The 25420-nt window shown below is 34.2% G+C and overlaps 1 protein-coding gene across 3 annotated transcripts; it reads left to right on the top strand.

The window, feature by feature from the left end:
• LOC149087636 (protein Loquacious-like) lies at nt 1-24353 on the top strand. Of its 3 annotated transcripts, none has more exons than XM_089231551.1 (7): nt 1-189; nt 1939-2244; nt 2445-2626; nt 4717-4826; nt 16889-17144; nt 18088-18268; nt 20602-24353. In XM_089231551.1, the coding sequence occupies exons 2-6, from the start codon at nt 1946-1948 to the stop codon at nt 18222-18224; spliced, it is 984 nt and encodes a 327-aa protein (XP_089087677.1). In that variant the 5' UTR covers nt 1-189; nt 1939-1945; the 3' UTR covers nt 18225-18268; nt 20602-24353. The 3 variants fall into 3 exon arrangements, with proteins under 3 accessions (XP_089087677.1, XP_089087678.1, XP_089087679.1); XM_089231552.1 differs by having other exon boundaries at nt 96-189; nt 1936-2244; nt 20602-20714; XM_089231553.1 differs by having other exon boundaries at nt 104-185; nt 20602-20714.
• The last annotated feature ends 1067 nt before the right edge of the window (nt 24354-25420 follow it).

The following is a 25420-nucleotide window of genomic DNA, read 5'->3' as shown; positions in this document are numbered from 1 at the left end:
ACTTGAAACTGAAACTTAGAGTCATACCGCTATCAACAAACAAACGCGCAAATAAAAGAGATCCACATAGGAGCAGAAAAAAACTGCAACAAAGAGATCCCATTGTTGATCATGTCAGTGTTTTAACGATTGTTTGAGACGATACAACCATTCCAACCATTACTTCACAACAAAGGAAAAAAAGCGTATGTAAGTTAACATCATGCCGATTGTTTTTCTAAAAAATCTTACTTTTTTTCAACCTCGTGTTGAAAAAAAACCTCTCTTTAAATTCGCATTGTTTGAAGGAACAACAATGGCTTTCGATTCGATTGTTTTCTTACGCAATCATTTGTCCATTAATCGTACAGTGGTGAGCAATATGCTTTGAAATACGTGAATTTTTTTTTGTTTTGTGGCCATTTTTTTTTCTCTCTCTCCTTCCATTCAGCGCACTTTAAAAGATCTTAACGATTGTTTACTTACACGATTAATATTTGAATTAAATATCGATATTGGGAATGATTGTAGATGTTGATAGATGTACAGGGTGCCCCATAAATTCGTAAATAGTTTCAATTATATTCGTAAAAAAAATTCAGGGAATTGGTACATTTGAATGTGGTTTGCGTAAAAATTATTCTCGGGAACGGGGATTTATTTTATTTTATTTTTTTGGTATAAAAGAGGAAAAATAAGTTCTAATCTATGTAGATAGAGGGCGCTGCATGGGAGCGAATCAATGGAAATATGCAAATCGAAATGCTGTAAAAATGCAAGATGTGCGATTAACCTCTCATTTCTGTATTTTCCGTTACTGTCGCTTAAGGCCTGTTTATACACACTGAGTGATTAAGTAGTTACTAATTGCTCAAAAAAGTGTCCACGTGGTAAGCAGCGTGTACGCTAGATGAAAAATTTCCTTTAACAAAAAAAAGCGAAAATGGGGGAAAAAGCTTAAGTAAAATGCTACAATGCTAATGATTTATGGGTGGACATCTTCTCGTTACATACCTCCTGTACACATTTTTGCGAAAGTGGCTACTACTTTTTGCATTCTAAGATTTTCTTTCACACTTTGTAAAAAAATGTGACAATAACTTGAACCCTGACGGTAAGTGATTAAGTAGATGCTCATTCTATAATTTTTGCATAGGCAAGTGCAAATGGCTCATGCTCATTATATTGTACTCAAATCAATGGAAGGAGAGAGATACACCTCGTGTGAGAAAATTATAGTAATAATTTTTAATATACCTGGCATTCAGAAATGTGTTTTTTTTTCAACATCTCATAGCTTCCGCAACAATGCATAAAGATGATCCGGTAGAACATACAAAAATTCTGATCAGAGACATGTTATATGCTATTAATCGAAGTTAAATTGTGAATTATGTAAGATTATGGGAGAGGACATGGTTATCTAGAAGAGAAATTTCAACATTCACGGGAAAAATCTATCAACAGGGGAAACTTCTTGTCGTTTATAAGAAATTCTCTGGGTTCATTAAACATAAAAATTATTTTAAATTTTATTTTTTTAAATTTAATGCAGATGCTTTTCTTGACGTTAAATACTTGATTATATATTTTTACCAATAGATGGCAGCAAATTCGTTTTTGATGAGGGAAATATTCCAAACCCATCTACACACAGTTTTAATATATAATAAATCCCCCACACCAGCACCTGATATTTTTGAATCATCAAATTTTTTATGGGATGACCAAGTTGTCCATACATGATTAAGTGTATGATATGTTGAGACATTTGAAATTCCCCTGGAGACTATTTATCGTTATAATTAGGCCTATAAGTAAGTGTTGCTAGTTTTTTCATCAGAAATTGGCAGTCATTGAAATATGTGGTCAGTTCCATTGAAGTGTTGTATTGTCCATCATCATGCTTGTCTTTTATTGCTTTAACATATATCTCTCCATTTTTTTTTTCATAAGCAGAATCATCATGACTGCACCGCAAAGAACTCCAATCAGCCTCTTGCAAGAGCTATGCATGCAACACTGTGTAACAGCTGATTACAAGCTCATGTCTGTCGAGGGAGCATACCATGCTCCTACTTTCATGTACAGAGTACAAGTAGGGGATGTTGTCACGACTTCAACAGGTGCAAGTAAGAAAAAGGCAAAACATGCTGCGGCTTTGACCATTCTTCAGAAACTTCTTACAGTTGAGGGCGGTTACTCTGAAGGCTTCGAATCAGATGGAGTGAAAATAACTGCTGAAAATCTACTAGAAATCATTTCGTAAGCCTCTCATTTATTTGTATTAATTAAGGTATTGAATGATAGGCCTATCTGTGCCAACACCAATACTTTGATTGGCTAATAATAATTTGCATCCCCAAAGCAGAAGCAAATTAACATACACAATATTTTGAAAGTTTTCATTATGATAAGCTTGACCTAAATCACTATGCCACAATGTATATGACACTTTTCCACAGTGATCCAGCAGCAACTGCAGTTGTGGAAGAAGAAGGTCAGAAGAATCCAGTTGGGGAACTGCAAGAGCTGTGTATGAAGAGGCATTGGCAGCCCCCATATTATGAGACAAAAGTTGAGACTGGGCTTCCTCATGACAAAAAATTCACCATGGAGTGCTCAGTTGGGAGCATCTGCGAATTTGGTAAATAAAGTCTTCCTCATCATTATGGGTGTTTTTTTTTCTAATTTTGAGGGTTCTTCTTAGTTTTTAAAATATGCAGTATATAAAATAATTTCACAGTTTTTCAGGGCATATGCAGAGTTGACCTTTGGAGCGGGAACAAAGATCTTGGGGGGGGGGGAAGAGAGCACAAACATTAACTTCCTGGAAATTCTGAGTTACCACCTTTCAAAAATCATTACTATTAACACAATAATTAACAGAAATTGGTTAACAGCATATTTCTTTGTACTCAGACAAAACGCATGACAACTGATTTAAACTTGTACAAAAAAGACAAAAACAGAAATGCAAAAACTACATGAATTATTAAAATTCATTCTGTGACCCCCAAGGGACTAGAATAGGTCTACAAAAAAAAAAAAAAAAATTAAAATAAAGAATAATAAAATTTAATTTATACAGGGCCTTTTTAAAGACATGCCAAGCCTCGAAAATCACACATAAAATAAATGTATTGAAGTAACATTACTGCCCAAATAAATAAATTAAACAACCTTCTTTTTGATTCAAACTATAGTAAAAAAATTCAGGTTGCAAACTTCAACATGAAAAAAAATGCAAGCAAATTTGTAAAATCACAGCAACACATGCTCTAAACAACAATGAATGAATGAACGCCAGAACTTTGCCACTGGACTTATCCACTTGCCAAGATCTCTTCCAGCCCAGCTTCGTGGCAGAGTCTGGAACACTTTATTTTGTGTCAAAAAAAATAAAAAAAAACATAAAAACTTTTACAACATATTTTCCCCAGACAATTGGGTTCTGTTGCGATTAACAAATTTTGTGGTGATTACAGACGAGGTGGGATTAGGAGTTGGAGAAGTTTTGGGGTTTAGTTAAGATGAATGTACACATATTAGGATGGAGATATGTTTTAAAAATAATTGAGCCCCCCCCCCCCCATTCCATCTCGTCTGTTATCTTACACTTGCCATATTATATACACAGGATACAAAAAGAAAAAGAAATGAGAATCTTATTGTGAAATAAGAAAAAAATCTATATATATCGATCGGAGCGAGCCATCTTGCTTAACACCTTATTGGTGAGCAAATGGATTTGATAACTTGCGGACTAGAAGCCAGCATCAGTTTTATTGGGTTGAGTTCACTCGCTCCGGTAGTTTTAATGAAAATATCCAAAATAGAAGTATTGTGTGGGCGAATATATACAATTAGGGATTGCCCGTGGCATCTCGCTTAGCATCTTATTCGGTGAGCGAGCAACATGAATACGACAATATGAGTACGCCGTGTGTTGTGGACATAAAATGCATGAAGAACTTGAATAGAGGAAAGAGAAATACACATATATACGCTCAAATTTATATACATATATGTATAACTGCCAGGTCGAGTTGTCTCGCCCTAAACCTATTTCGGTGAGCAATGTAATATGGTGGTAATAATGGTGTATGTAATAATGGTGAGCTCTAAACAGCAAAGAATTATTGTTGTTAATTGGGAGACCTACCAATAAATTCAAAGTATAAAATGGAAAGAATATGATCTTACCTTATGTGCAAAGCGGTTCTGAATTTTTATCTTCAAACTGGTTGTAGTAATGAACGTTTGAAGAACCCTTTGCACATAAACAAAGCTATACATTTATGGGTTAACATAGGTTTAATCGTTCCCCCCAATGTCCTGTTGAAGACATATCCTTCATAAACCCTGTTTATAAGAGCAGATAAAAGTTAGAAAACAACAAAGAATCCAGTCCAGCTGACAACCATTGTCCCTGTTACTTTTTTCAAACCCTAGCTTTCGAGTCTTAAATCTGCATTAATATCTGCAGATGCCCAGGAATTATGGCTGTCCACTCTTCTAGAATTTCATAACTAATTTAGTGAATAACATCACATCTTCCCCATACTCTGTATAAAAGCTCCTTCCCCAATATTGTTTATAACCACAAGATTGCAAGAAACAAAAATTTCTGAGGAAAACTTTGCTTTGAGTTCATTGAAGAAAGATAAAATTAGATCTACAACTATATGAGCCTAGCATGTCAGTTTAAATTTTATCATATTCATTTCTTATCAGGTACAGGGAAAAGCAAAAGACTAGCTAAAAGAGAAGCAGCAAAAATAATGCTAGAAAAGATTCAAGCAATGGACAGAGGAATGAAAACGGATCAAGATGTTGTAAATAATGTAAGTCTTGTGGATCTTTAACTTATAGGCTATGCAAGTTTCGCTACTATAGTTGATTCCCGTTTTAACGAATACCGTTATAGCGAAAAATCTAATTTTTAACGAAAACTTTTCTTATCCCCCAGATAAGTTCACAATGTAAAAATCTGGAATTCCTTTACAAATAAATTCCTTTATAATGAAGGGATTTCTCATGGGGATTTGTTATAACAGGATTTAACTGTATTATTTATACTGAGCTAATAATTGTATTATGTATACAATGTTTTATTTCAGATTACAAAATTATTGACTAACAGTCAATAATTTTATCAGTATTGTCAGATGTGTTCAGCTCTTTCAAAGCGCTTCACAGTTATCATACAGGGATGAGATGAATAGTGATTTGTCGGAATTAGCAAATATTTGGCTAATATCAATTATATTCAATTTAAAGAATATCAATTTTCTTAAAATTCATCACAATTACTAATAAAATTGGTGTCTTTAATTAAAAATATAATTATTGGTAATTTTCAAATGATTTACAATGAATTTTAATTGTACAATTTATCATTTCTGGTAATTGAAATATTTTTATTTCCCTGATTCCGACAATCAAAAATAATGAAATATTGTATTTTAAAATGTTACATACAGAATCAATCTATTTTTCAACACTTGTCACAATTTGACATCAAATCAAGCAAATGGTCAACTGTTATTTACTGTGAACTAGTAATGCATCATAAAATTCATGACTTATTTTCTTATTTCTCCTCTTTAGATGTTCTTTGTCTCTTTCAGTAGCTCAATAGTTATCTTGTCCTTTTCAGTTAGTGAACTTGTGTATACAATTCATGCTCACTTCCACATTATTGCAGTAAGATTCTATTTTCAGTTTCATGTTTTCCTTATCCCAAAAATTTGCCCTGACATCACCCCTTTCACAAAAAAGAACACCACACAACAAAATATAATCAGTAAATTTTTAATTTAGGTAAAAAATTCTGATTAATGCAATTTTTCAAATTAGTTTGTTATGCTTAGATTTGCAGATATTCGGCAGAATACCTAAGCATTATTTAGCCAAACTAAATATTCGGCAAAAGAGATGAATAGCAGCTGAATATTCGTCCCATCTCCAAATACCATATGTTTATCAAACCCTTTTCCTTGTACAGTAGAGCCTCAATAATCCATGGTGAATGGGACAGAGGCCATCTCGAATTATCCAAAAAGCAATAAAAAATGCTTTATGTGTTAGTTTTATTCCCCAAAACAGAATGTGCAAGAATTTTAAGAAAGAGTGCAAAAAAAACACTGTAAAAATCCTGAGGGCTCGTCGCAGAACAGTGCTAAACATTCTGCTAAGGGGGTTTTATTTAAAAGACAAAGCAGTTCTAGCATATTTACTGTGTTTTCATACTTGAATAAGATATAGATGTCATGCAATGCCTTTTCAAAAATGAAGAATGTGAAAAGGGTGCGAAGATGAGAGATGATTGAGAAGAGTTGGGGATGGGATCAATGGTGACTGACGCTGAGACACTGATACCTTTCAACTTCTTTTTCAATGGTTTTACATAAGTAAGTAGGGGACAATGTCATTGCCCACAGTTATGAAGAAAACTGTCAAGCTTGTCCCTCTTTCTCTGTGACCCTCCCCAAAGTTAAAAGGATCTATGTCCATTCAAGGGAGTTTAATATTTTATTACACCAATATACCCATTATAGGACTGGGGGCTGTCTTATCCCTTTTCAACTGAAAATAATGTGCAATAAATAAATACTCCTGAAAAAAAAAAAAAAAAGTTGGGTTCTTGGAGGATGGGAAATAAAGAAAAGAGGGTCTCTCAAGAGAGAAGGAAATTTGAAAATTTTCCATGGCTCCGATTATACAGAAATTCTCTGGGCTCAGATTTTTGAGGCTCTACTGTATGCTCATGAGTTGAACATTTGTGTGGTATGCAGGAAAGGGGTTGTTTTTAGCTGACTATTTTGAACTGGATTACTCACAAATGGTCAATCTCGAAGTACCAATGCATAATATAGTATAATCAGCACATATGCCGGGGGGGGGGGGGGAAGTATGTACCAAAGGATTACAACCTTTCCTTTTCAGGAAACACTAGTAGATGAGTGTACTCAGAAAATAACTGATGAAAGAATGTGAAGTCTTCATTTTTTGGTTTGATCAGGATTAAGCCATGTATCATTCAATGCATTTCAACCTTTTCTATGTTGAATCAATTTTATTATTGATCAATGGTGAATCTCTTTTTTTTATCGGCTTGATTGAATTTTTAACATTAGCAATGATAATCATCACAAGAAAAATATAGTAAAAGTCTGTTATCGTTATAAAAAATTTTTAGTTTTTTTGCTCTGTAGAAACATATAAATGGGGAAAAACAAACTAGATGAATTTAACTCCCTTTTTCCTTTTATTTTGAACTACTTTTGCTAAAATATGTAAAATAACACTTGGTCCAGCCCGTAAAACTTGTTTCGGAAAGAATGTTTCGTCCTAGGTATTGTAAGTGCTCCAAGATGAAGAAAACGGGGAATCTAGGGTTGTCAGACTTCTGTATAAACCCATTGAATAATTATGAATTACTAAGGAACTTGGGGACCTCTGAAAGTGTTTTAGGGGAATGGGAGAGGCTCATGTGACCTTAGTCCTATGTTTTATTTTTTTATTGGACTATGATTATGTTGTCTTATGGAATCTCCCCCTTATCCCATGGCAAAGCTCAGAATTCATTACTACCGAGATACTTCATGCCAATGTTGGCAAGTCTGCCCATAGATCACGAGTTGAATATGCTTGAATCAAATAAATTTATAGGAGATTATGAATTTTAGAAAGTGTTCATCATAAGCTCCAGCTCACTTAAATTTGATAATAGAGTGAGAAGAAAAACAAGGCTTTGAAAAATTATGAAATAACCTCTCGACAGCTCAATATAAATTACAAAAAAAAAAAAAAGCAAAAAGCATAGCTTGATTTACATTCATTGGAAACAACCATAGCGTTAATTGCTTAATCAGCTTATTTTGCTTGCTTGGTTGTTACAAGTTATCACAGTATTCATTAAAATAAATGTTATATCACACTCTAGGTCACAGAAAATTCAGCAGACGTGCTCGCTTTCGATTCAAGTGATAAAAATTTGGAACATGAAACTGAGGGAACAAAGGAAAATTCAGAAATTTCAGAAGAGAAGTTACGTGTGTTGATGGCGGAAAATGACATTTCAGGAGAAGAAAAGGAGTTAATTGATAATGACTGAAAAAATTAGGGTCTGGGGAAAGTGTGGAAAGCTGCAGTGCGGGAAAACTTTTTTTTTATATTTTTCACCCTCAGTTGAGTTCCAGGAGGCTGTGAATTTGTTCCACAGTTCATAGACTATCTTATTGTTTTATTTTGATCTTTCAATTATTATTTCAAACTAAAGTTCTCAATCACTTTGGTTCTACCCATAGGCTGATAAAAAATATGAAAATAATTCTACTATTCACGAACTACATTAATTAGAGTCTTGCTTGATATGGTTTGTTTTAACTGAAAAATCACCCTCATTTTCTTCAGAACTGCCTTTAATGTACGAAATCATCACTCCTGAAGCTCCAATTTCAATCAAGGGGTTTAAAAAAACAGTTACAATAAAGAAGGTGAGGGATGTATAAGGGTGGATTCTAGAAAACAGAACTGTTGTTATAATAAGGTTTTCTCTTCGTTTGAGTTTGGTGAAACTATGTATAGGGAATAGTGGGAGGGGGTAAGGAAGGCAACCCCTTCTGCAGAATGGACTTGCCCTAGGTAAGCATGCAGAATCACATGATATATGCTGACAGTTGGCTGATAGTACTGTCCAACAGGGAATCGGTTGTCTATTCATCTGCGTCTGTGGAATGTTTGAAATTAAAGAAGAGCAACACATGGTGTTATTCATTTTTAGTGGTGAAATGAGTTTGAGTTTGGGAAATGCATCAGAGAATGAAGGCAGTGTACAGTGAACATAAACTGTCATTGACTCATATGTAGGACTGCCACAAGCGCTTTCGTGAGGGGCGGGAATCTGGATGATGATACAAGACCTGGTCAAAGTCATCTCGTCATCATGGTAACTTTAGAGAAATAAGTTGATCAGATAATCTATAAAAACAGACAACACACAATAATTGACATCAGCAAGGAGGTGGAAGTGCATTTCGGTTTCATTCATGTCATCATTGCGAAGAAACTCTACTACAAGGAAACGCTTGTGCCAGTCCTGCATACGAGCCAATAACAGTGCATGTTCACCATACACTGCTTTTGTTCACCGATGCATTTCACAAACTCAAACTCCTTCTGCCACTAAAAAACTAAAGCATATTGTGACCATGTTGCTCTTCTTACTTGCAAACATTCCGCAAACACGAATGAAAAAACTGTTAAACAATATTTGGCAGAATGATTGCCTGTTAGACAATACTCTCGGCCAACTGCCTGCTTATATCATGTGATTCTGCTTGACTATCTGGGGCAAGTCCATGTTCTTTCTGCAGCCGAGGGTTACCTACCTTATATCCCACTTTACCTCTTAGCTGCTCTACATAAAGTTTCACCGAACTCATACAAAAGTAAACCAAAGTGTATCAACTATTCCTTTTTCATTTTATTCACCCTTATATGATGGGTGTAGTATATATATATGATGTTTTGTCAAGCTGAATGGGGGGAAACAATATTTGCAATGTTAAGCTCACTGATGTCAGAGAAGTCATTTCAGCACTACCTCTCTAAGAATGACAATTACCTTAAGCTATGTGCATAACAATCAGCAGTGACCATATTAATCTGGACTGTGACCAATGTAGTTTGTAAATATAACACATAGTACCTTTCTCTTTTTTTTTTTTCAACGGCTCTTTATAAAAGTTTTCGGTGCTCTGAATGTGTTAGCATAGAAAAAGCTAGTCTTTTGTTAGTCCCTTATTATTATATGTTGCTAAGTTTTGCATTATGTAATTTTTCTCTTTATTTTTTTTTACCCTGAGGGCAGCAAAGTTAAGGTTGTTTTATTGATTTCCCTATTTGTAATTGTCCTATTCACCAAAATACAGGTGCGTGTTTGTGCAAAATGATAATGTTTAGGGCTTTAGTTCTGTGTATTTTATGTTTGCAATCAGCAAAGATTTTATTGTAAATGTTGTTAGCAATAAATGTAAAATTTATATATTCCCGTTGAAAGTGGGGTTACATGAAATAAGGTTGTTTAAAGGCAAAGCTATATCTTTTCGCTTGTCTGTCATTATGATATGATCATTAGCTGCTTCAAAAGTAGCCTTTTATGGTAGTGGATATAGGTCTAGATACTTGGCAGATTTACTTACAAATGCTGTCAACATGATTAGTAGGTTTGAGATCATTTTTAAACAGTGAAGAAGATGGATGCTCAGTTTCTTAGATTCTGCTTTCTATTGATTCCCTCCATTCTTTCTTCAACAACAGTGTTTTCTAACGATCCTTGGTGTACATTACTAATGTATATTAATTCAAATAATCAATTTTGAATCTATGGTATTCAATTTTATAAGTGAACCAATCAATATTTTTCAATTTTTTCAATGAACATCACCATGAACTTTTCAAATGTAAATTATGAAAAATCAACCCTATTATCAAAACAATGGAAATACAAATTCACATTAATTATGAGTGTTCAATATCGTCATTGATCATATTATGATCTCACAGTTTTAAAGCAGGGTCTTTCGAGCATATTTGCTCTATTGTGAACCCCACTTCTTGGAGAGAAATAACTTTCGGCTCATACCTATGTTAACTCATGGGATCATAAATTGTGTCTGTAGCTTCTTACCGCCCTCACTAAGTCCGTCCCATTACCCAGTTTAGGAAGCACTGCTTTACGTTATCAAAACCAGTGTTTTTTATAAACTTACTTAGATACAGACATTACAATAAATAAATACCACATATTATTTATTTCGTATTTACATTTTCTGTTGTTAGAAGCATTGAAATTCTTTCAATTTTTAGTATTATAAACTCGAGCTTTAAGTTATGTGGTTTTAAGTTTGAAAACCACAGATTTGCAATAAATGTGCCTTCTATGTAAATTTATTATTTAAATGTTTCCTTTTTATGTTTTACACCTGTTCAATCTCAAATTGATTTGTTACAAATGATACTAAGAGCATGATCGAAAGGATAAAATACAAATTATATTAGAAATCGAATAAATAAGAATTGTTTTTTTTTTTAAATTTTATTTTGTGTTTGGTCATTCATTCATATATATAGATTGTCTCGTTATTCATTGCAAAAAAAAAATAATAATAAAATGAAATGTTTATCTCTTCAGAAAATTCAAGTTTATTATCAAAATCATACAAATACAGCAATGTGAGAAAATAGAGAGAAAAAAAACTTACCAATGGGTCAAGAAAGATGACCCATTCTGGTAAATGGTAATTAAGTTAGTATGGACAAAAAAAAAATATAATACTGAATACATAGGAAACTTATGGCAACAGAGGAGTGCGATTCGGTAACAAATTCACATATTACATCAAATAAAATTTTCAAACATTTGGCATGTTAGGAAAAAAAACAAGGTGATGCATCTAAATAAATTCAACTATTACATACAAAAAATTACACGATTAAAACAAATTTTCTATACCATCAAATGAGGTTAATTATTGTTTTATATGTTTTTAAAGGAGGATGAATTAGTATCATGAGTAATTTCTGGTGGATTGTATTGTAGAATTTTGGGATGAGATGAGTAAGTTTTTTTTTTCCAAAACTGTTTATGAACAGTAAACAGCACTAATGGTAGTGAATATAAATTATCTAGTCTATTTGAAGAATGAGATGTATTTAAAGGTAATGAAAATTGACTTTTGAATATGAGGAGGATAGATTTATAAAGACAAATATAATGGACGTGAAGTAAATATTTCAAGGTGTTGATGAAGTTGGATTAATACTACTTTCTATACAAAATCACTTTATTTTTCTGAGTGTTTTACAAGAGTCATTTATCTAAGACTCAGTGTTACCTGGTGGATTCTTTTGTAGTGCCAGAGAACAAATAACAAGTTTTTATATTTATACTCATGGAAGTGGATATTTTCAACTATGGATTGGCGTGTGTGCTTTTGTCACTGGGCACCAAATATCCAGAAACTTCTGATTTGCATTTCTAATTTGACATAACTGATGGGATCACAATCAACTCACCGAACATGAAGTAAAAATGACACATGGGAACAATGTTCTCTATACCCTGCATGAGAATGACTGCACGCAGTAAAAATGCTTTCAATTTTTTAATATACTATCAGTGTGTAGAAAATCATCTCTAACTATATTGGTATATCATACAGAGAAATAACAGATCTACATCAGTGAAAAGAAAACTAGAAGTGTGTGTTACTCATAGAATTATTTATAGAATTTGTGAAGTTTTATGATTCTTGGGATTTTTTTTAGACCTAAAAAAAAGTTTGCAAGTGTGACGATTAATATACCATGATAAATGACAAGAATACACCAACTTACATGCTAATCAAATGTATTTTTGTAGAAACTCCTGTTCTTCACTTTATTCAACCCATTTGATTAAGTATCTGATTATTTAGCCTGCAGCACGCTGACAAAGTTCATTGACAAGTTACATTGACAATGCATGGTTTCAAGAAATCGCATCAAAATATTAAAGATATTGAAATTAATAATATTTAAAAAAGAAAAGGTTTGCATTTTTTGAATTATGAGAACATGTAAACATTAAAGAACGTAATGACTTGACTCGTAGCTATGTTGAAAAGAATGAATTGCGCATGAGTGTACAAAATGTTAAAGAGAAAATATATAAGGAAGGCTGGGTTATATCTTCAGTGATGTATATGGTAGCTGCCATATACGCCACTGGATTATATAGACCATGTATGTACCATTGGTAGTGCATGTTCAGTTTGTAAGAGGACCTGGGTTCGATTCCAGGCAGAGGCAGGATGACTTTTCTTTCCTAGTTCACCTCACCATAATACTCTTTCTTTCTCTTTAAAAGAGTGTGCTTATACAATATTTGATGTTGATATATATTGGTAGAAGTTAGTACTAGGTTGGCCAGGGCCGGGACTAGTAGGAGGTAAAAATATAGTTATAAAATCATTGAATTTGACAATAGGTGGGTGACAAAATCTTGTTTGCTTCTCCCTCAAAAAAATCCTAGTTATGGTGCTGCGGTTAGTCACAACGTCTCTAGTTGGTGTTCTAATCCAAACGTGATGAACTCATGGTTACTGCACTAATCACTTTGCTGTTGGAAAGCAAAAACTGGAGTTATGATATTTCAATGTGAAAATTTCAATTCCATTCAAAATTGATAATAAGCTTTTCATTGTTTCTGATTAGAATCTTTTTGCAGCTGGGTATAGAAAGAAGTATCCTGGTGGGAGCTCATTCACAGACCATGGTGTATAAGTTTCACGTAGCAATACATATTACATTAGAATTGTAAATGAGAATACTGTCCAGTGAAATGGTTCCAGGAGAAATACGGAACTGTGGTACAACATCACTCACACATATAAAATTACTAGCTGCAATTCCCGGCGCTGCCCAGGTTTTTTTCAATTACTGGGAGGATTGAAAAAGTGACAAACCATTATAAAAAGGAATAAACTCATACATAATACAGGCAGCATTAAAGAAGTGACAAAAGTGAATGGTAATCATTTTAAAGGTATATGAATGTCTGAAACACATTGCTATGGAACCACGGTAACTAAAGTAAACATTCCGAAAGTGATTGTTGAGGCTCAGAAACCATTGTTGTCTAACAGTTTTTTGCCCATTTGGCACATTTGCCCTTTTGACGAAAGTTTAAATTACCCGTCGTTCAAGTTGAGTCCCGTTTGGTATATATGTGAAATTTTGTGATGATCAGTCGAAAATTGTAGACTTGTATAGAGAACATACACACAGACAGAAAAATCAATTTTATATATATAGATTGTGGTGCTACAAAAATTAATTGTGAAGAACATTAAAAGCCAAGTTTTATATACTTAACCAAATGAAAAAAAAATTCAACAATTGAGAATTATTTTTGGAGGAAAACAATGTGACTGAGCTTCAACCAGAATAAAACTCTTTTAACAGGTATTTGGCATAGTTTATTCAACTTACAAAAGAGACTTTTTTAGGCAACCGACAAAAATTATTAAAATTATCAAATTAATATAATTATTAAAATATGAAATGATTATCACACCAAGGGAGGACACGAATGTGTTACCTGAGTATACTCTGGATAAATTGATAGGCAGTTAGTCACTAAATTACATGATTAGACCTTTTGAGTATCATTGTATAGGCATTTCACCGTTTATTGTTATCCACCATTATTCCTCCACATTTTATTGAATCATGAGCAATATCAGTTCAATTGAAAAATTAGGCTCGATGCATTAATGTCAACAACTGTTGAAGGAAGTATTAAATAAATCTTGTACGATACTTGGAATATAGACTCACTAGCTGATACCCGGCACTGCCCGAGTTGTCTCAATATACTGGAAGCATTGAAGAAGGGACAAACCATTGTGAAGGAATGAACATGTCCGAAACATTTTTAGGGAACCGACGTAAACATTCCAAAAGTCATTGTTGAGGCTCAGAATTAATTGTTGCCTGACAATTTTTTGCCCATTTTGGGCATTTGTGCAGCTCTGACAAAGTTTAAGTAAACAAAAAAGTACCTTATCATTCAAGTTGGGTCTTGTTTCACGCATACAAAAAATTCAGTGGCAATGTCTAAAATTGTAAATTTGTATAGAGGAACATACACGCAGAAAATAAATTTTATGTATATCAAACTCTAGCAAAAATACACATTTTTCTCAGCAAAAGTGGTTGAATGCTCTAAGCATGATATTGTGTAGGCTCTATCAGCATATGCATTTCCTCATCAATATGGCCTCTCCATCCAGATACATTTAACAATTAATTTTCACAGATTCAAGTGAATTATAAGATGGCAGGGCTGTCACTTGTTATAGTGAAATACTTTCTCATCCTCTAACTTCCTTATGCTGGTCTACACGTAGGGGAGAAAAGGGACCAGATCGGGGAAAAAGCCTTGGAAATATTTCCTTCTCACTTTGAAGAAAATTATTTTATGTCATCCAAATATAAATTCTCTTGAATAGCTATTTTTGTTCTTCAAACACTCAATACATCAGTCCCCTGATACTATGTCAGTTTTCCGTAAACTAGAGGAATCATTATAACGAACGTAGACTGTTCTTTGTTCAACAAAAAAATATCATACATCATTTATTCTGTCGAAAACTAATGAGTGCTGACTGGCTCAATTCACAATATTTTTATACCTTTTTCAAATCCTCAAAATTGTCTAAACAAACGCAGTAGGCCTACATAAAAACACTAGTGATTAATGAATAGTGTGTCGCTGTAAGATAGGAAAGAAATGGAATTTGATATATTTTAGGTTAAAATCTGGTATTCTCAACCAGTAGCCATAAAAAATATAATACTTGAGGATATGTCATTACAGTGTCCCAAGATCAAACAGGGGTGTTGGGTGTATTTAAAATTCTAAACTCATTTCGTACCCTTACTGCAAAAATAAAAAGTATGTTAATCAGTTACTTCATAAACACAGATTGAACTTCAGTTTGAAGATGAAAAAATAAGCTCTGGTATGTGATATGTAAAACTGGAAAAGGTGAAAAAACTTAATTCACAGTGTCACAAATCAAAGATTAACTACTGTGTCTGATGAGCTACTAACACATCAGATACAGAAAGGTTGAATAAACAACCGTAATAATTTAATTCACACATCCCATGGTATTCTTTTACTTGGTAAATTCTGTGGCTATTCAAAAGGTAGTTCCAGGTAAGTTGAAGTAGGTTGACTTCATTTTGATAAATTGAACTTCAATAACTCAAATTTTTGTATCTCAAAATAATTTTGATCCCTCCTGTAATATAGAGTAGGGCTGGGATTTTGCTATAAAAGTTATTTTATAAAATTTGAAAAATTCAACCAATAAGCACATCTGTTGGATTCAAGCGAATGAAATTGATAGGCTTATTGGTTTGTAAGTTTTGTAAACGATCTTTTATCAAACTTTTATAGCAAAATCCTGGTCTTAAAACCTGTACATGCGTAACAAAAACAATTGTCTATAAAAGAGGGCTCACCATAAATAAAGGGGGGGGGGGTTCCTATTGAAACTTTTGAAATAAAAATTATTTGGTCGTAAAAGAAGAGTGGCCAAATCTGCAGGATTGCTGCTAAGAGGGGTTTCTCTGTATTTTCTATAATTTCAGTCTCTGGTGTCACAAACAAAAGGGTTTCTTACTGTAGAATTTTTCCTTTTGACTTAGGGAGTCAAACCCTGACTTAGATTGTGCAGGTTTTGAGTTATAAATATAGTGAATATGAACTTTGGGGGGCTTTCATCAGACGACAGCACTTAAAGTTGAACTTTCATGGGGTTTTTAAGATGGCTTCCAGGAGAAAGTGCCTCCGGGAAAAGTGTGATTTATTATATAAAATTTAGAAATAAAATTGTATGTGAAGATGAATGTGCCCTGGATCATCTTGGCTGGAAAAAATTGAACGAAGTGAAATATTTCTTCACAAAAAGAAAAAAAATGAAGATTTGCTGACATTTATGTTCTTAATACATTATTTGAGTATCAAAAATTCAAAAATATTTTGAAAATTCCAAAAAATGAATGCTCAAGTTTGAAAGGGTTACAACAAAGTTCTATGACAAGAATCGGTATGAATCACTTAGATACATAAATTGGACTGTATAAGGTTTAGTTATCTCAATAGAACTCTAATTTAACTATTTTATTTTTGAGGTCACGTGGCATTTAGGATTGATTTTAGTTTGTAATTATCCAATAAACCTTCATTTGCCAACATCAACTAAGAGAGAAATATGCACATGTTAACATGTTATAAAAAAAAATTTATTCTCAACTTTTGTTCAACTTTTCATTGTATAAATAGAAAATGGCGGATTTAAATCTGGATGATATAAATGGAAAAACACCAAGCAAAACTGAAACTGTAGAATCAATGTACGAGAAAAACATAGAGGAATTCTTGAATGAATTGAAGTCATCTCAAGTTCCGTGTTTGATGGCACTTCAAGAAATTGACTTGAGTGATGAAAACCTTGACTACATGGATCTGTTGAAAAAAATTGCTGCAGAGCAAGAGTTTGAGATCACTTACTTGCCTATTGAACAGCCTGGAAAAAGTGGTAGGTTTATTTATTTTTTTTATAGTATGTTACTTGCTCTATATGACTTACCATGTTTTAACATGTATAAGGAACCCCTTGATCTTTTGGGCCTAAAATTTGAGAAAATAGTTGAAAAGACATACCTGTAATACTATCCATGTACAGAGGCAACTCCTATTTTTGGTGCTGAAATATGATATTTCAGAGCTTCACAAATCAAAAATAAACTAAGCTGTCTTAATAGCCAAGAATAATTTTTTTCTTGAGAAAAATAGTCCAAAATTAAATTTTTTCACGTAGAGAAAGCCATCCTCTCTATTTTTTAACACAATATATACCGAAAACTGGCTCTGTGATGTTGATTTTTAGAAGAGGAAAATTCATCTCTGTCCTCACGGGGACTCTCAAATTTCAGTCTCTCATATGCCAAGCAAGTGCTTTAATACTAAGCTATTCAGCATATATATATATATTTTCAAGAAGGGAATATTCAGCTTTTTTCCATAACTTAGTTGTAAAGCACTGGTCCGGCATACGAGTGTATATCAAGTCCCTGTGAGGGCAGAGATGAATTTTCCTCTCCTAACATCAATATCTCTTCAGACAGCCAGTTTTCTGTATATATATTATACTAATCTTTTTTTTATGTAACTTTCAGGGACTGAGTAAACCTTTCTCATGTTGATAGATATGCTGATTTGATTCTAAAAATTTTGTGTTGTCCTCAAACTCTAATTCAGCAATCATACAGAAAATGTTTGGTGCCAACACCAATTTTTTAGTCGCCGTGATGGCCTGAAATTTGTCAAGCCCTGACCTATCTGTGTGTGCTATTGAAAATAATTATATATATATATTTATTTTTTTTTAATTTGTACTGTATGCAGAAAACAAACAAAATTATTTTATTATTAAAATAAAAATAATTATATTTTAAGTTTAACATATTTCTTTCTCTCAGGTAACTATAACTGTGTTCTGAAGATCAAGGCTCTTCCGGTAGCTGTCTGTTTCGGATCAGGTCCTACGATAGATGATGCCAAAGTTTGCTGCGCTCGCAATGCATTGAATTTCATCCAGTTAATGTGCAAAGCATGAATGATGTATTGTATGCATTTGCCATAGGAATGGAACTCACTGAGGTAATTTCCATATTTAAGTCTTTTCAGTACACACTCTACACCAGCAGTTCTCAACCGGTGCTCCGTGTGCACTTCCCAGGGGCTCTGCCACGACTCGAAGAAAATAATATAAATCACTAAATTCGATAGATAAATATAAAAAGAGGCCTACAGGGTTTCGGAATAAAAATTATATACAAAAAGGGTTCCTCGAGTGAAACAGGGCTCTGCAATAAAAGTTATAAACTGAAAAGGGCCCCGCGAGTCAAAAAAGGTTGAGAACTGCTGCTGTACCCCATAGTTTCCCACACTTTTGTTCCATCTCGCCTCCCTCCTCAAAATTTTTTTTCTCTTATCTGCCCCAACTCAAATTAAACCGTGGTATTCTATACTAAACATGTAGCGTCTACCACCCCGTACGAATGCAGGCCAATCTTCTTGTTAAAAATTCTTGCACACAGAGAGCAACAGGCCTACAATTTTACAAATATCAGTCAGCACTCACAACTTGAAATATTGATGGTAGCATTGAAAAATCTAAATACAACACTAGATATGCACTCAGACTGTTAGGTATACACACTGTTCCAGACTGCCACTAAGCTGGGCTGGAAGAGATCTTGGCAGCACAAGTCCTGGCATTCGTTCAGCTTCTACTTCCCATCTCCTGGACCATTACATCATTCTCTGAGGGGATGATATTGCCCAGTTTGGGACACTCTGCTCTACACAAACTGCACAACACCAAAAAAGTTTGGGGGCTTTGCACAGTGTGCACAAATGAGTCAATTTCTTTGATGTAGAGTCCTTTGTATTAGTATTTGTGATGTCAGCCAACTCGATGGTCAATTTGCTTGTTGTGGCCTTTGTATTTCTGTCTGTTTGAGTGTGAAGTTGTATATATGCTCAGTTTGCCATCAGAATCGCTCATGCTGTGTGTTCAACCACTCCTTAAAATAATTTTTTTTATCTTCAGTATGTCAATGCCATGAAAACATCTGCATTGTCATGGAATTTGATAGTTCCAGAATCTCAACAAACCTTGCTGGGTTAATGACACGTGGGTATCAATTTATTTTCTGTCATGATCAGATCCATCTTAAGAGCATCGTGTGCTCCTAAGCATACTGATTTTTCTGAGGGCCCTACTCTACTTTCTACTCTATCTTGATAGAAATGCCTGGTTACCAATTTATATGCTTAATTTCGAAAATCTTAACCAGATCTCATTATCCTGAGGCTCCCAAGCAGTGCCCGGGTAGGCCGTGTTAAGATGGCACTGGTCCACCTCTGTCAGAGGTAGCTGGCTACTATTTCTACTACTTAACCATACATAAAACTCTTACACATTTCTGTAAGATTTCTAATGAATCAGTGCATGCCGGAATGTGTTTTGCGAGTGTATGTGTGGCCCTTAATGTATTTATATTGTTAAAGTTGTGTTCTGCTGGTGCTTCCACCTGCCTCCCCTCCCCCCCCCCCTCATTATGTTCATAAACCTCTGATAACCTGCTCAAGTACAGTATGACAAATAATGATAAAAACATGAGGAGAGTGATGCCAGCACCACCAAAAAGAAAATATATACATATCTTGAGTGTGTACTGGTGATTGGTCAGACAAAAAGGAAAATATTTTCCACTTTATTTTCCTCCTTGATGTCACATGGTCTCAAGAATAATTCTCGAAGATCAGCACAGGGTTCTTTTTTAACCATAATCAGTGGAACGATCTTAAGAACCGACCCTTGTCTCTCAGATTACTCTTTATAAGCATTAGGCCCCCAGCATGATGTCCATATGACTGCACAGCAGCAAGGTAGTTGGCCCCAATACATAATACGCCAAAATCTGTAATGTATATCGCAGAACAATCTGGAAGAATTTCAAAAATGCTATTATGGGAATTTTTACTGCAAAACATTTCCAGTCAGCCGAGGGTTCGTTGCAAAACAATGCAAAATAATTATGCTTAAGGGGGTGGTTCTGACTGTAAATCATCGAAGGATAATCCTCTAATTGGTTATTGATTGGTTGGGTATTAATTGATTGAACAGTATTTAGAGAAGGCTAAGCTTTCATAAAGGAGATATATGAAAGATCTGGTTCAGTTTTTGATTTTTAAAGGCTAAAGTAGGTTAACAATGTGTGTGAGAAAGAGGAAATATTTCTGAATCTCTATTAGTTGACATTTCTGCGCATTTGTTTCACAAATCAGTGCATTAAACCATTTGTGCATTTTTTATATTTTAAAATTCATTAACATGTCACTAATATTTTATTTCATTCTTTGTGATACACAACAAAGAAATTATCCTTCTTTGATGTTGTAAAATTTCTCACTTTTTTTTACAGGATTTCGCGGCATGAAACCATGTGGGCAGATGATCCTAAGATGATCTTTCCCATAGGAACACTGCAGTTCCTGTTGGCCATTCTTTCTTCTTTGCTCAACCCTCTAACAAAAGTATACTTCCTATGGCGTATTGCTGCACATATTCAAAAATTTGTTACATGATAAATACTCGGGTGCTTAGGGAAGTTCCTTTGACATGAAATAACTTGCATATGTGGAGAGCTACAACTATGCAACTTGGATAGTAAAAATGCAACAGGCTATGCGTGATCAAATGCAGCAGGTGATTGGGGGAAGGGTATGACACTTCAATTTTTATACTTCCCCACTGTTCAAGGAATTCCAATTTGTAAAATTTGTCACTCCCTTTATTATACCAAAATAAATTGACCGTTTGAAGAAATATCTACAAAGATATATAAAATTGAAAGATTGGATGTATTCTGCTTTTTTGTATTACGGTGTTGTATTCCTTACAAAGTGGCAGAAATCCAGAATTTCAATTATTAATATCTTGATGAATTTTTCTTCAAATGTTTCAGGCAATAATAAAAAATGGGGTTCTGCAGAATGATTAACGGTCTGCGTTTTTTTTAAACTTTAGAGGAAAAAATAAAAAATCATTGCTGAATTAAGGAAAACAATTGGAAGTAGCATAGATCATTATTCTGCAAACTTCCATGGCCTATGTGGAAATTTAACTGAATAAAACAATGAACGTAATGACGACATAGACCATTGTTCTAATTGTATAACTTATTGTGTGCAGCTATGTAAAGTGGCATAGCAACAATATTTGTTTATTTCTGCAAGAACTTGCTAAAGGCCGGAGGATTCATAGAACATTATTCAGTCAAAACCTTGCTTTCACCAAAAATATAACATCAACTGCAGGGGACTCTGCAGCACTTGAGTGAAAAAAAGTCAATATTTATAAATAAATAAATAGGACTACGGGAGGCTCCGCCATAGAAATTATATACTGAAAAGGGCTCAATGAGTCAAAAAAGGCTGAGAGCCACTGATGTAGACCATTATTAGGTTGAACCCTTCAAATGCTATGGGTATTTCTTTCGGGGAAAGAGACAAATTGTGCCAATTGGCTTTCCTTGTAATTAGGGCTATAGTTCTCTTAATTTTTTAATTATTTCAGTTCAAAGGTACTATCCTATGCAGACCTGTATACAGACACCTCAACACTCTTCCTCTTGAGATTCTCTTAAAAACGGCAGCATTTCAAGATGAAATTTACTTGTGTTATAGAAAAAATTAACCAGTGGTTTGCAACCATATCAAAAAACCTTAAAAAATGAGTATAAATATTGATCAGAGGGAAAAAAGTCACATTTTTTGCAAATGGAATGTATAAAAATTACATTGTGACAAAAAATAGTAAGAACTGCATCAATTTTATTCATAATCCTTAAAATTGTCATCTGGCTAATATACTTAATGTGAAACTTTACAGGGTATTCAGAAACCAGAAGTTTTTAAAAGATGTATCTCAGTATGGAAACAAAATAAACACAGAGCTGCAAGATAACTTTTTTTTTTAATTGAAACTCTTATTAACATCTATGTCTAGTATGTGGTGCTAGATGCACAGATTACTCATAAATTTGCACATAGTCCATACTTCAACTTTGTGTTATGAGTTTAGTGCAATCTGGTGGGCATGATAGTAACTATTTGTTTGCCATACAACAAGATAATCATATGTGCTTATTGTGTTGTTGCTACACGCTTATTTACTGAAGTACAGCTTTTTGATTATTGGATGGGGAAGAGAGTTCAAATGTATTTCTTTCATCTACTCCATGCAATGTCCAACCTATGGTCTGAGCTGATTTCGTAAAAATTAACTAAGTGACACATTTCCAGATCACTTAAGGGACTCACTGCATATTTATAGATCACTTGAGTGACCTGTGGCACATTTGCAAATCACCCAAGTGGCCTGCTGTGTAGTTTCACATCACTTACGTGACCCAAAGTATATTCCCAGGTCACTTAAGGGACTTGTGGTATATTTACAGATAACTTGAGTTACATGCAACACACTCACGGATCACTTGAGCAACCTGCTGTGCTGTTACAGATTACTCAAGCAGCACATTTACAGCTAACTTAAGTGACCCGCAGTGCAGTTTCATATCACTTCCAAGTGGCCAGCAGTACATTAAGTGATATGAAACTGCACATGATTTAATGTGCTGTGGGCAACTTAAAGGATGTGAAACTGCATATCATTCAAGAAATTGATGCCACAGGTCACTTAATAGATTTGAGAATATGTTGCGGGCCACTTAAGCGATGTAAAACTGCACATCACTCAAGTCGTATGTAACACATTCTCAGATCACGTGACTCATGGCATGTTGATAGATCAATTTAGTAAACCTTGGCACAGTTCCAGAACACTGATGTAGCCTGCGGCACATTTACATATTACTTAAGTAATGCGCCACATACTCACAAATCACTTAAGTAACCTGCGGTGCAGATTGCTTAAGTGGCCCACGACACATTTTCAAACCAATGAAGTGGCCCATGCTCTTCTAAAGGTTGAACACCTTTGATCTACTCCATGCTGAAATATCTCACCCTTATATACACGGGAAGAAGTTAAATTATTTTCTGACTTTTGAATCACTGTGTTATCCCTATTGTTTAATGGAAATCCAAAGAGTATCCTCCCCCCCCCCCCCACCCTTTTCAAAATGATTGAATATTTTGATATACCTATAGAATGTACTATATATACGGTGCCACCTCAACTTACAAGATTGATCCATTTCTGAAATTTACTTATAACATGAAAATTTCATTACCTGAAATCAATGTACTCTCCAATATAAAAATAATGAAGATCCTGTCAATTTATCCATTGATTCTGATGTGAATAAAAAATTATCACATGAGTGTTTTCATGGAAGTAGGGGTTGGTCAGAGAGGCTAGAATGGCCAAAGCGAAAAGAAATGAAATTATGTATGTATTTGTGTGACTCTCTAAAGAAAAATAATCATCATCATGTGAGACTATGATAATGTTATATACGTATGAAATTTCTCTCTGTGCAGTGCGATTTTTTTCCTTAATATCGAACACTATTCTTCGGATGTTCATGTTATTGTGTATGTAATTCTATCTTTGTGATAGCTTTATGAATTTAATAGAATAGTGATATGCGTGTATATTGTATGTATAAAAATATGCATGGCTGTATTTTAAGGCATTATTAATGTAATCTGTGTAGTTTAGTGGTAGAGCATTGCATGTAAAATAGGCACAGGGCCTTGATCTTACCCACATTTCTATTTGTGACTTTGCATGCTACTATAGCATTCACTCACAAAGGTTTAAGTCCCAGCTGTGGATAAGTTTTCTTGCTTTTTTACAAAGGCTATTTGAGCTAGAAGAGATCCCAATAATGTGATAAGTTTAGACAGTTCAACTCTGCATTTACTGGTTATGAATTATTGACTATTTGCTTTCAAGCTTATTGATTGTGTCTTATCAATTTTTTTTACTGGTATTAAACTATCGTGGTCTATGAGTGTAACATATTTCTTGGAATTAGTACACGAGCAGCACTTTCCAAGGTAAACTTCAATTTAACACAATTTCTGTTTTCTTGCATTTTACACATAAGTATTTGTCAGGAAAATGCTTGGTTTAGAACTGATTTTGAATAGTTTAAATGACTGATACTTAAATGAATTTTATATGATAAAGTTCATATTAAATTTTCATGTGATCTTTTTTTTTGGGTGGAGAAACCATAGAGACTATGGATTTGTGTAAATGCTGCAAACCTCAAAAACTTATGTTTGAAAATGCCACAACGCGAATGGGCCTACATAATGCAGTACATCAGATATAAATTAATTTATTTCTTGCACTTAATGACCATCAATATCTTTTGAACAGTAGAAAGTTCAAGGAAACAAAAAGTTTCTAAATTATCAGCTGTAGTTTTTCCCCCATGTGAGTGAGGCCATGGTATCTTTTATAGTTTCGTGATCTTCAAGATGCAGCCTGTATTTATTCCCTTCTCCAACTGAGTTTGCAGTGATCTGTAATTATTGGTAAACTGAACCCAGCTATATTATTTAAACTTATTTTCTGAAGGCCACTAGAGTAAGTAAAATGCCAAGGTGAAAAATGACGCAGGAAATATCATACGACTCTTTAGATCAGTGCTGCTTAACATTTTTCTGTTCATGGCCTCCTTTGGACCATATTTTTCCTTCCCCCCCCCCCCCGTCTCATTCGAGGCCCTTACCATCAAGGAATGAGACCCTTCTTATTATTGAATTGATTCTAGAGCAAATTGATATTGAAGAAAAGTTTCATGAGTAAGGGTGACCCCTGATTCAAAGTGAGGGGTCTATACAGTGCCATCTCACTTTCATGGGTCCTTGGACTCAGGGATGTTCTGGAGCCTTTTACTTTAGCTGGAAACAACAGCTTATGTAGTTAGTTATTCTCATACCAGATTTCACATAGAACTCCCTGTTGACAGCATTGCCATGCCTGAATGGGCTCATGTTTTAACATGGCTCCTATTTTTATGCAAGACAATTTCAGCAGCATTGTAGGGGAGGGGGTGGCGCTACCTTGCTGGAAGTACCTGTATACAAATTTACTTACTTAAAAAAGTATCAAATCTCCTTATTGTGCCCCTTCTCCATCCAAGGCTGTATCCGAGTGAGTATATGTGTTTAGAAGATTGGAATATCTCAGGACCCCAAGGTTGAAAAACACTGCTTTAGATGATAACCATAAAAGCTCAAAAGTAACTCAGTTCTGTAGCT

Source organism: Pholcus phalangioides, unplaced genomic scaffold (assembly GCF_987345545.1).
Source record: "Pholcus phalangioides strain wild (caught in Gottingen) unplaced genomic scaffold, Ppha-v1.0 ptg000004l_1, whole genome shotgun sequence".
NCBI lineage: Eukaryota > Metazoa > Arthropoda > Arachnida > Araneae > Pholcidae > Pholcus > Pholcus phalangioides.
The sequence above is the reverse complement of the archived record's forward strand: the minus strand, read 5'-3'. Positions and strand labels throughout refer to the sequence as shown.

What these genes read in the sequence shown, in the direction of transcription:
- LOC149087636 (XM_089231551.1), top strand. Translation starts at nt 1,946, where the DNA reads ATGACTGCACCGCAAAGAACTCCAATCAGCCTCTTGCAAGAGCTATGC. An exon ending in AATCTACTAGAAATCATTTC is followed by an intron (nt 2,245 to 2,444) that starts GTAAGCCTCTCA and finishes ACTTTTCCACAG; the next exon opens with TGATCCAGCAGCAACTGCAG. An exon ending in ATCAAGATGTTGTAAATAAT is followed by an intron (nt 4,827 to 16,888) that starts GTAAGTCTTGTG and finishes TTGTATAAATAG; the next exon opens with AAAATGGCGGATTTAAATCT.